Source organism: Nematostella vectensis, chromosome 7, assembly GCF_932526225.1.
Source record: "Nematostella vectensis chromosome 7, jaNemVect1.1, whole genome shotgun sequence".
NCBI lineage: Eukaryota > Metazoa > Cnidaria > Anthozoa > Actiniaria > Edwardsiidae > Nematostella > Nematostella vectensis.
In genome coordinates, this window is record NC_064040.1 from 14642405 (window position 1) to 14654776 (window position 12372).

Here is a 12372-nt window from a genome sequence, read left to right on the forward strand (position 1 = left end):
TTGATAATAAGATAAGAAGTAGTGATGTGCCGAATGGATAGTAAGATAAGAAGTAGTGATGTGCCGAATGGATAGTAAGATAAGAAGTAGTGATGTGCTGAATTGATAATAAGATAAGAAGTAGTGATGTGCTGAATGGATAGCAAGATAAGAAGTAGTGATGTGCTGAATTGATAATAAGATAAGAAGTAGTGATGTGCCGAATTGATAGTAAGATAAGAAGTAGTGATGTGCCGAATTGATAGTAAGATAAGATGTAGTGATGTGCTGAATGGATAGCAAGATAAGAAGTAGTGATGTGCCGAATTGATAATAAGATAAGAAGTAGTGATGTGCCGAATTGATAGTAAGATAAGAAGTAGTGATGTGCCGAATTGATAGTAAGATAAAAAGTAGTGATGTGCCGAATGGATAGCAAGATAAGAAGTAGTGATGTGCCGAATTGATAGCAAGATAAGAAGTAGTGATGTGCCGAATTGATAGTAAGATAAGAAGTAGTGATGTGCCGAATTGATAGTAAGATAAGAAGTGGTGATGTGCCGAATAGATAGTAAGATAAGAAGTAGTGATGTGCCGAAATGATAGTAAGATAAGAAGTAGTGATGTGCCGAATTGATAATAAGATAAGAAGTAGTGATGTGCCGAATGGATAGTAAGATAAGAAGTAGTGGTGTGCCGAATTGATAGTAAGATAAGAAGTAGTGATGTGCCGAATGGATAGCAAGATAAGATGTAGTGATGTGCCGAATTGATAGTAAGATAAGAAGTAGTGATGTGCCGAATTGATAGTAAGATAAGAAGTGGTGATGTGCCGAATGGATAGCAAGATAAGAAGTAGTGATGTGCTGAATTGATAGTAAGATAAGAAGTAGTGATGTGCCGAATTGATAGTAAGATAAGAAGTAGTGATGTGCCGAATGGATAGCAAGATAAGAAGTAGTGATGTGCCGAATTGATAGCAAGATAAGAAGTAGTGATGTGCCGAATGGATAGTAAGATAAGAAGTAGTGATGTGCCGAATTGATAGTAAGATAAGAAGTAGTGATGTGCCGAATGGATAGCAAGATAAGATGTAGTGATGTGCCAAATTGATAGTAAGATAAGAAGTAGTGATGTGCCAAATTGATAGTAAGATAAGAAGTGGTGATGTGCCGAATGGATAGTAAGATAAAAAGTAGTGATGTGCCGAATTGATAGTAAGATAAGAAGTAGTGATGTGCTGAATTGATAGTAAGATAAGAAGTAGTGATGTGCCGAATTGATAACAAGATAAGAAGTAGTGATGTGCCGAATTGATAGCAAGATAAGAAGTAGTGATGTGCCGAATTGATAGCAAGATAAGAAGTAGTGATGTGCTGAATTGATAGTAAGATAAGAAGTGGTGATGTGCCGAATGGATAGCAAGATAAGAAGTAGTGATGTGCTGAATTGATAGTAAGATAAGAAGTAGTAATGTGCCGAATTGATAGTAAGATAAGAAGTAGTGATGTGCTGAATTGATAGTAAGATAAGAAGTAGTGATGTGCCGAATTGATAACAAGATAAGAAGTAGTGATGTGCCGAATTGATAGCAAGATAAGAAGTAGTGATGTGCCGAATTGATAGCAAGATAAGAAGTAGTGATGTGCTGAATTGATAGTAAGATAAGAAGTGGTGATGTGCCGAATGGATAGCAAGATAAGAAGTAGTGATGTGCTGAATTGATAGCAAGATAAGAAGTAGTGATGTGCCGAATGGATAGCAAGATAAGAAGTAGTGATGTGCCGAATTGATAGCAAGATAAGAAGTAGTGATGTGCCGAATGGATAGCAAGATAAGAAGTAGTGATGTGCTGAATTGATAGTAAGATAAGAAGTAGTGATGTGCCGAATGGATAGCAAGATAAGAAGTAGTGATGTGCCGAATGGATAGTAAGATAAGAAGTAGTGATGTGCTGAATTGATAGTAAGATAAGAAGTGGTGATGTGCCGAATGGATAGCAAGATAAGAAGTAGTGATGTGCTGAATTGATAGTAAGATAAGAAGTAGTGATGTGCCGAATTGATAGCAAGATAAGAAGTAGTGATGTGCCGAATGGATAGCAAGATAAGAAGTAGTGATGTGCCGAATTGATAGCAAGATAAGAAGTAGTGATGTGCCGAATGGATAGTAAGATAAGAAGTAGTGATGTGCCGAATTGATAGTAAGATAAGAAGTAGTGATGTGCCGAATGGATAGCAAGATAAGATGTAGTGATGTGCCAAATTGATAGTAAGATAAGAAGTAGTGATGTGCCAAATTGATAGTAAGATAAGAAGTGGTGATGTGCCGAATGGATAGTAAGATAAGAAGTAGTGATGTGCCAAATTGATAGTAAGATAAGAAGTAGTGATGTGCCAAATTGATAGTAAGATAAGAAGTAGTGATGTGCCAAATTGATAGTAAGATAAGAAGTAGTGATGTGCCGAATTGATAGTAAGATAAGAAGTAGTGATGTGCCGAATGGATAGCAAGATAAGAAGTAGTGATGTGCCGAATGGATAGTAAGATAAGAAGTAGTGATGTGCCGAATTGATAGCAAGATAAGAAGTAGTGATGTGCCGAATTGATAGTAAGATAAGAAGTAGTGATGTGCCGAATGGATAGCAAGATAAGAAGTAGTGATGTGCCGAATGGATAGCAAGATAAGAAGTAGTGATGTGCCGAATGGATAGCAAGATAAGAAGTAGTGATGTGCCGAATGGATAGTAAGATAAGAAGTAGTGATGTGCCGAGTGGATAGCAACATAAGAAGTAGTGATGTGCCGAATTGATAATAAGATAAGAAGTAGTGATGTGCCGAATTGATAGTAAGATAAGAAGTAGTGATGTGCCGAATGGATAGCAAGATAAGAAGTAGTGATGTGCCGAATTGATAATAAGATAAGAAGTAGTGATGTGCCGAATGGATAGTAAGATAAGAAGTAGTGATGTGCCGAATTGATAGCAAGATAAGAAGTAGTGATGTGCCGAATTGATAGCAAGATAAGAAGTAGTGATGTGCCGAATTGATAGTAAGATAAGAAGTAGTGATGTGCTGAATGGATAGCAAGATAAGAAGTAGTGATGTGCCGAATTGATAGCAAGATAAGAAGTAGTGATGTGCCGAATGGATAGCAAGATAAGAAGTGGTGATGTGCCGAATTGATGATAAGATAAGAAGTAGTGATGTGCCGAATTGATAGTAAGATAAGAAGTAGTGATGTGCCGAATGGATAGTAAGATAAGAAGTAGTGATGTGCCGAATGGATAGTAAGATAAGAAGTGGTGATGTGCCGAATTGATAGTAAGATAAGAAGTAGTGATGTGCCGAATGGATAGCAAGATAAGAAGTAGTGATGTGCTGAATTGATAATAAGATAAGAAGTAGTGATGTGCCGAATTGATAGTAAGATAAGAAGTAGTGATGTGCCGAATTGATAGCAACATAAGAAGTAGCGATGTGCCGAATTGATAGTAAGATAAGAAGTAGTGATGTGCCGAATTGATAGCAAGATAAGAAGTAGTGATGTGCCGAATTGATAGCAAGATAAGAAGTAGTGATGTGCCAAATTGATAGCAAGATAAGAAGTAGTGATGTGCCGAATTGATAATAAGATAAGAAGTAGTGATGTGCCGAATTGATAGTAAGATAAGAAGTAGTGATGTGCCGAATTGATAGCAAGATAAGAAGTAGTGATGTGCCGAATAGATAGTAAGATAAGAAGTGGTGATGTGCCGAATTGATAATAAGATAAGAAGTAGTGATGTGCCGAATTGATAGCAAGATAAGAAGTAGTGATGTGCCGAATTGATAGTAAGATAAGAAGTAGTGATGTGCCGAATTGATAGTAAGATAAGAAGTAGTGATGTGCCGAATTGATAGCAAGATAAGAAGTAGTGATGTGCCGAATTGATAGCAAGATAAGAAGTGGTGATGTGCCGAATTGATAGTAAGATAAGAAGTAGTGATGTGCTGAATTGATAGTAAGATAAGAAGTAGTGATGTGCTGAATTAATAGCAAGAAAAGAAGTAGTGATGTGCCGAATTGATAGTAAGATAAGAAGTAGTGATGTGCCGAATTGATAGTAAGATAAGAAGTAGTGATGTGCTGAATTGATAGCAAGATAAGAAGTAGTGATGTGCCGAATGGATAGTAAGATAAGAAGTGGTGATGTGCCGAATTGATAATAAGATAAGAAGTAGTGATGCGCCGAATGGATAGTAAGATAAGAAGTAGTGATGTGCCGAATTGATAGTAAGATAAGAAGTAGTGATGTGCCGAATGGATAGTAAGATAAGAAGTAGTGATGTGCCGAATTGATAGCAAGATAAGAAGTGGTGATGTGCCGAATTGATAGTAAGATAAGAAGTGGTGATGTGCCGAATTGATAATAAGATAAGAAGTGGTGATGTGCCGAATGGATAGCAAGATAAGAAGTAGTGATGTGCCGAATTGATAATAAGATAAGAAGTAGTGATGCGCCGAATGGATAGTAAGATAAGATGTAGTGATGTGCCGAATTGATAGTAAGATAAGAAGTGGTGATGTGCCGAATTGATAGTAAGATAAGAAGTAGTGATGTGCCGAATTGATAGTAAGATAAGAAGTAGTGATGTGCCGAATGGATAGTAAGATAAGAAGTAGTGATGTGCCGAATGGATAGTAAGATAAGAAGTAGTGGTGTGCCGAATTGATAGCAAGATAAGAAGTGGTGATGTGCCGAATTGATAGTAAGATAAGAAGTAGTGATGTGCCGAATGGATAGCAAGATAAGAAGTAGTGATGTGCCGAATGGATAGCAAGATAAGAAAAAGTGATGTGCCGAATTGATAGCAAGATAAGAAGTGGTGATGTGCCGAAGTGATAGCAAGATAAGAAGTAGTGATGTGCCGAATGGATAGCAAGATAAGAAGTAGTGATGTGCCGAATGGATAGTAAGATAAGAAGTAGTGATGTGCCGAATTGATAGCAAGATAAGAAGTAGTGATGTGCCGAATTGATAGTAAGATAAGAAGTAGTGATGTGCCGAATTGATAGCAAGATAAGAAGTAGTGATGTGCTGAATGGATAGCAAGATAAGAAGTAGTGATGTGCCGAATGGATAGCAAGATAAGAAGTAGTGATGTGCCGAATTGATAGTAAGATAAGAAGTAGTGATGTGCTGAATTGATAATAAGATAAGAAGTAGTGATGTGCCGAATTGATAGTAAGATAAGAAGTAGTGATGTGCCGAATTGATAATAAGATAAGTAGTAATGATGTGCCGAATTGATAATAAGATAAGTAGTAATGATGTGCCGAATGGATAGCAAGATAAGAAGTAGTGATGTGCCGAATTGATAATAAGATAAGAAGTAGTGATGTGCCGAATGGACAGCAAGATAAGAAGTAGTGATGTGCCGAATGGATAGTAAGATAAGAAGTAGTGATGTGCCGAATTGATAGCAAGATAAGAAGTAGTGATGTGCCGGATGGATAGCAAGATAAGAAGTAGTAATGTGCCGAATTGATAGCAAGATAAGAAGTAGTGATGTGCCGAATGGATAGCAAGATAAGAAGTAGTGATGTGCCGAATTGATAGCAAGATAAGAAGTAGTGATGTGCCGAATGGGTAGCAAGATAAGAAGTAGTAATGTGCCGAATTGATAGTAAGATAAGAAGTAGTGATGTGCCGAATGGATAGCAAGATAAGAAGTAGTAATGTGCCGAATTGATAGTAAGATAAGAAGTAGTGATGTGCCGAATGGATAGCAACATAAGAAGTAGTGATGTGCCGAATTGATAGCAAAATAAGAAGCAGTGATGTGCCGAATTGATAGCAAGATAAGAAGTAGTGATGTGCCGAATTGATAGCAAGATAATAAGTAGTGATGTGCTGAATTGATAATAAGATAAGAAGTAGTGATGTGCTGAATGGATAGCAAGATAAGAAGTAGTGATGTGCTGAATTGATAATAAGATAAGAAGTAGTGATGTGCCGAATTGATAGTAAGATAAGAAGTAGTGATGTGCTGAATTGATAGTAAGATAAGAAGTAGTGATGTGCCGAATGGATAGTAAGATAAGAAGTAGTGATGTGCTGAATGGATAGCAAGATAAGAAGTAGTGATGTGCCGAATTGATAGTAAGATAAGAAGTAGTGATGTGCTGAATGGATAGCAAGATAAGAAGAAGTGATGTGCTGAATTGATAATAAGATAAGAAGTAGTGATGTGCCGAATTGATAGTAAGATAAGAAGTAGTGATGTGCTGAATTGATAGTAAGATAAGAAGTAGTGATGTGCCGAATTGATAATAAGATAAGAAGTAGTGATGTGCTGAATGGATAGCAAGATAAGAAGTAGTGATGTGCCGAATTGATAGTAAGATAAGAAGTAGTGATGTGCCGAATTGATAGTAAGATAAGATGTAGTGATGTGCTGAATGGATAGCAAGATAAGAAGTAGTGATGTGCCGAATTGATAGTAAGATAAGAAGTAGTGATGTGCTGAATGGATAGCAAGATAAGAAGTAGTGATGTGCTGAATTGATAATAAGATAAGAAGTAGTGATGTGCCGAATTGATAGTAAGATAAGAAGTAGTGATGTGCTGAATTGATAGTAAGATAAGAAGTAGTGATGTGCCGAATTGATAATAAGATAAGAAGTAGTGATGTGCTGAATGGATAGAAAGATAAGAAGTAGTGATGTGCCGAATTGATAGTAAGATAAGAAGTAGTGATGTGCCGAATTGATAGTAAGATAAGATGTAGTGATGTGCCGAATGGATAGCAACATAAGAAGTAGTGATGTGCCGAATTGATAGTAAGATAAGAAGCAGTGATGTGCCGAATTGATAGCAAGTTAAGAAGTAGTGATGTGCCGAGGGTGGCCTTGGCCGCCAAACAGTGGGTTATTTCTTTTGTCTCCAGAGGTTCCTCTCGGCTTTGTGGCTCGTAAAACAACACGTCGCGGTTGGTACGTATTCTCTTACAAGCCACTTATCCAAAAGAAGGGAGATGTCTAACGAACCACTAAACTCTGGATCCACTCAGGACATGCTATTTTGTGATACCTGTATGAGTTCCCCTCCCCCATGCTATCCACAATCATGATTGGTTTGTTCCGTTGCCATGGTTACCTCTTCTTTCCTGCTGTATGTAGGGCCATCACGTGCTCTGACAGCATGCAGTCCATCTCCTGCGAACAGAGTGAAATATCAGCTCTTTTGTGGCAGGCATTCAACGCTTTTTTTTTTAAGCACAGCTTAAAAGGAGCACGGGTTAGTGGCCATATACTCATTAAATCTTCTCAATCTTCGTTACTGAATTTGCTTTCAATTACTTGGGTTTTCTTACCTCACCCAATTTATTTATAACTTGGTCCCTTCTTGAAATATTTAAAAAGCTTACCTTACCATATCTGGGTTATCCATTACTTTTTTCGATCTAATACTTTTGAATCCTTGGGTTGCCTAAACTTTTCTGTTTTATCCATTACATCATTTGATCTAATACTTTTGAATCCTTGGGTTGCCTTTTAACTTATCTGGTTCATCCATTACTTTGTCCAATCTAATACTTTTGAAGCCATGGGTTACCTTATCTGGTTTATCCATTACTATGTCCAATCTAATACTTTTGAAGCTATGGGTTAACTCATCTGGTTTATCCATTACTTTGTCCAATCTAATACTTTTGAAGTCATGGGTTACCTCATCTGGTTCATCCATTACTTTGTCCAATCTAATACTTTTAAAGCCATGGGTTACCTTATCTGGTTTATCCATTACTTTGTCCAATCTACGGGTTTCCTTACCTCATCTGGTTTATCCAGGAGAATAAAGACCTGTGGAAACATCCGGCAACACTATCAGTACATATGTCGGACCTTTTAGATTGAGGTAACGGGGCGTTATCCGAGTTATCCAAGTAGAAATGATGCATATTTAGGGAGGTCAAAGTTAGTTCATAGTCAACAAAAAGCAGCCCGCCTTATGACATGAACAACGTTGAGCTAATGTCACGGCATGGCATGTGAAATGTGCAACGAAGAGTAGTTCGCCTTATAATATGAACATCGTTGAGCTAACGTTACGGCATGCCATGTGAAATGTGCAACGAAGAGCTACGCGAGTAATTTTCGTGGTTCGGGTGACGTCTTACACTGCACATTTACCAAGTCAAATCTCGACAAAAGAGCACTTCCCATTCTGTAAAAAAAAGATGAAAGAACTCAGTTAGGTGTATGTTCCCTCCCCTCTAAGCAGTTGAATGAAGGTCATCCCCTGTCATGATCACGTACTTGAGGTTCTCGGAGACAGTCTTAGCCTTGTTGTAGTGTCCACCTACAGGGTTTGCGGCAGCGATGATGGACGTGCGCGCCGGTAAGCTGCACAAAACATCAGAAACACATTGGTACTCTTGGAAAACCCCTGAACAAGGCACGTGACGCATGGGCGTTGCCATAGCTACGGATGTTACTTAAAGCTCCATAAGAACGATTACCTACAAACGATCCCAGCCTTTGCGATACTGATACTCTGCTGCTCCTGCGAAGAAAAGTGGAATATGAGCATCAAACTATACCTTATGACGACCCATGCGAGTAATTTTCGATTCTTGCGCAAGCACAAGAGAATGCACCTGCTTGATTTTCTTGCTTTTGCGCTTTTGAGTAGGTTCGTTGAAACATTCCGCGACTTCCATGTCTGGTTGAACCTGGATTTCTCACAACCTTTTGTGCCTATATATCTCTGGCTCTAGTTTATTAACTCTGTGTTTGTGGCTACTTATTGATATTATATTTACCATGGCTTCAAGTAAGGCTTGGTGCTGGGTACCCATCTTATCAAACTCATCAATACAACAGCATCCTATAGGGAGATAAACACACGTAAATAGGCGATTAAGCCTAGTCAGTACAACAGCACCCTATAGGGAGATAAACACACGTAAATAGGCGATTAAGCCTAGTCAATACAACAGCATCCTATAGGGAGATAAACACACGTAAATAGGCGATTAGGCCTAGTCAATACAACAGTATCCTTAAGGGAGACAAATGTACGTTAATAGGCGATTAAGCCTAGTCAATACAACAGCATCCTATAGGGAGATAAACACACGTAAATAGGCGATTAAGCCTAGTCAGTACAACAGCACCCTATAGGGAGATAAACACACGTAAATAGGCGATTAAGCCTAGTCAGTACAACAGCACCCTATAGGGAGATAAACACACGTAAATAGGCGATTAAGCCTAGTCAGTACAACAGCATCCTATAGGGAGATAAACACACGTAAATAGGCGATTAAGCCTAGTCAATACAACAGCATCCTATAGGGAGATAAACACACGTAAATAGGCGATTAAGCCTAGTCAGTACAACAGCACCCTATAGGGAGATAAACACACGTAAATAGGCGATTAAGCCTAGTCAGTACAACAGCATCCTATAGGGAGATAAACACACGTAAATAGGCGATTAAGCCTAGTCAATACAACAGCATCCTATAGGGAGATAAACACACGTAAATAGGCGATTAAGCCTAGTCAATACAACAGCATCCTAAAGGGAGATAAACACACGTAAATAGGCGATTAAGCCTAGTCAATACAACAGTATCCTTAAGGGAGACAAATGTACGTTAATAGGCGATTAAGCCTAGTCAATACAACAGCATCCTATAGGGAGATAAACACACGTAAATAGGCGATTAAGCCTAGTCAGTACAACAGCACCCTATAGGGAGATAAACACACGTAAATAGGCGATTAAGCCTAGTCAGTACAACAGCACCCTATAGGGAGATAAACACACGTAAATAGGCGATTAAGCCTAGTCAGTACAACAGCATCCTATAGGGAGATAAACACACGTAAATAGGCGATTAAGCCTAGTCAATACAACAGCATCCTATAGGGAGATAAACACACGTAAATAGGCGATTAAGCCTAGTCAATACAACAGCATCCTATAGGGAGATAAACACACGTAAATAGGCGATTAAGCCTAGTCAATACAACAGTATCCTTAAGGGAGACAAATGTACGTTAATAGGCGATTAAGCCTAGTCAATACAACAGCATCCTATAGGGAGATAAACACACGTAAATAGGCGATTAAGCCTAGTCAGTACAACAGCACCCTATAGGGAGATAAACACACGTAAATAGGCGATTAAGCCTAGTCAGTACAACAGCACCCTATAGGGAGATAAACACACGTAAATAGGCGATTAAGCCTAGTCAATACAACAGCATCCTATAGGGAGATAAACACACATAAATAGGCGATTAAGCCTAGTCAGTACAACAGCATCCTATAGGGAGATAAACACACGTAAATAGGCGATTAAGCCTAGTTAATACAACAGCATCCTATAGGGAGATAAACACACGTAAATAGGCGATTAAGCCTAGTTAATACAACAGCATCCTATAGGGAGATAAACACATGAGGAAACACGGACACACAAACTAATTAACATGTCTTTACCTTGGTCTCCCAGCACGAGAGCTCCTGCTTCAAGGGCGTAGTCTCCTGAAGAACCGTCCTTGGACAAAGTTACCTACACACAGACACCAAAACAATAAGATTAACATGCAGTGTCACTGGCCTTCGTCGGGTCCAAGAAGAAGAAACGGAGCAATTAGCTTTTGTTTCGAAACGGTTCAGCAAAATAATTTTTGAAAATCTGCGATTCTTAGAAATTAAGCAAAGGTAAAAAGTAATTCAGTAATTTAAAAAGGTATTTTAGAACCAATACAATTCAATTCCTAGTTTATTAATCAGTGCGCTTACCATGTTGCCATGTAGTTCTAGGTTGTACTCACCGTAAGACCTGATGTCGAGGTCGTGTTTCCGCAGACATACACCCCGCGGGGTGCAATGTTAGACACAGCCTGCAACATCTGAGGAGAGTCATACAAAATGTAGTTTATTAAGATCATCATATCATCGATTATGATGTCTGTAGTTAAGTTAAAGTTATAAGAAAGCAGTGGCGATGATGATGATGAAACTAGAGATGAAACCTTAACTAGTTTGTACTTTCAATATTATCCTTTCCTAACTTTTCCTGAGTCCAGGTTCATGATGATAATGATGATAATAATGTTGAATAAAGTTATGATGATGATATTAATGACACTAACCTGACTTTTCCCGAGTCTAGGGTCATGATGATAATGATGTTGAATAATGTTATGATGATATTAATGGCACTTGCCTGACTTTTGCCGAGTCCTGGGTCCCCGACTACCAGCACATGAGGGTTGCCTCTCACAGGAATGCGATTCTGATACAACATAAGCCAAATGATGATACCCTTATAAATGAACGGGTTAAATTACTGTTGAAATCGTGGTTTACCTTGTCGTTCAGATATCTTTGAGTCCCTCCAAACAATCCAAGCATGAGACCTGCCTTAACCATCTGCAAAGGGAATTCAATATTAAATGTCTCGATCTAGAGAAGGAAAAAGGGACATAAAATCTTATGTGCATTCATGTAATCAGAAAAAAGGTGCGAACAAAAATGGAAGGAAAGGAAATGTTCGGTTCTTTCCATCTCCACGTTTGTCTTTTCGAGCGTATTTACACACACATTAAGCGTGTCTTGCAGCTACGCTTCCTTTCTCGTTTGGCGTCTATCGCAGTAAATCTTGGCCTCTGTTTCTTTGTCTCAGCAAAAAGTTTCTCCTTTTGGCATTTTCCGTGTACAATTTTATCTCAACTCAGTACACAGGTATGCAAACAATACCATGTATCAGTTAGAGTCAGAATCAGAAGATCAAATACGGCCACTTCGAATTTCTTAAGAGCATCCCGTGCTAAATTCATATCAGTACCCTCTTTATTATAGCGAGTATACAAAGTTAATCCTAAAAACTCAACAAGGGAAATAAATGATACAGCACATTGTAGTTTAATCAGTAAACATTGTATCTTTTAATCGCTTTTCTAGCGCGCTTAATATTGTCGCCGCCTTCCCTCTTACCTCATGGCCATAAATGGAAGGACACATGGATCTAGAACGTAAGATGAAATCATATTCACTTACATAACCATTAAGTCAACAGTCTTTTTGGTATAAGACATTTGCACCTAACTTAACGTACAGCACATAAATGTAACATCCTACCCAACAATCAGTCTAAATAGGTTTTTCTCTGACTGGATTTCCTGTATTGCGTACAGCTCCTGGAAACAAGACAGCAATTGATATCAAGACTTCAGACGACACAAAGATACACTGAAACAAATAAGTATAAACATATACAGTGCCATCTTCCAGCCCTTCCCCACCCCCCCTCTTTTTTGGCAAAAAATATTATATAACTCCTTCTCCACCCCCAAATATAAAAGGCCAAATGAATCGTAATGA

At 38.4% G+C, this 12372-nt stretch overlaps 1 protein-coding gene across 1 annotated transcript in view; it reads right to left on the reverse strand.

The window, feature by feature from the left end:
- LOC116608847 (DNA helicase MCM8-like) overlaps positions 1 to 12372 on the reverse strand; it is a 44073-nt gene that overhangs the window by 11577 nt on the left and 20124 nt on the right. The window contains exons 15-26 of the mRNA XM_048730005.1: positions 12130 to 12188; positions 11986 to 12016; positions 11359 to 11421; positions 11216 to 11284; positions 10821 to 10898; positions 10483 to 10555; positions 8792 to 8856; positions 8489 to 8532; positions 8286 to 8372; positions 8160 to 8193; positions 7800 to 7829; positions 7123 to 7181 (exon numbers count right to left, since the gene is read on the reverse strand). Of these exons, the coding sequence (XP_048585962.1) occupies positions 7123 to 7181; positions 7800 to 7829; positions 8160 to 8193; positions 8286 to 8372; positions 8489 to 8532; positions 8792 to 8856; positions 10483 to 10555; positions 10821 to 10898; positions 11216 to 11284; positions 11359 to 11421; positions 11986 to 12016; positions 12130 to 12188 (692 nt within the window). The remainder of the gene's footprint in view (positions 1 to 7122; positions 7182 to 7799; positions 7830 to 8159; positions 8194 to 8285; positions 8373 to 8488; positions 8533 to 8791; positions 8857 to 10482; positions 10556 to 10820; positions 10899 to 11215; positions 11285 to 11358; positions 11422 to 11985; positions 12017 to 12129; positions 12189 to 12372) is intronic.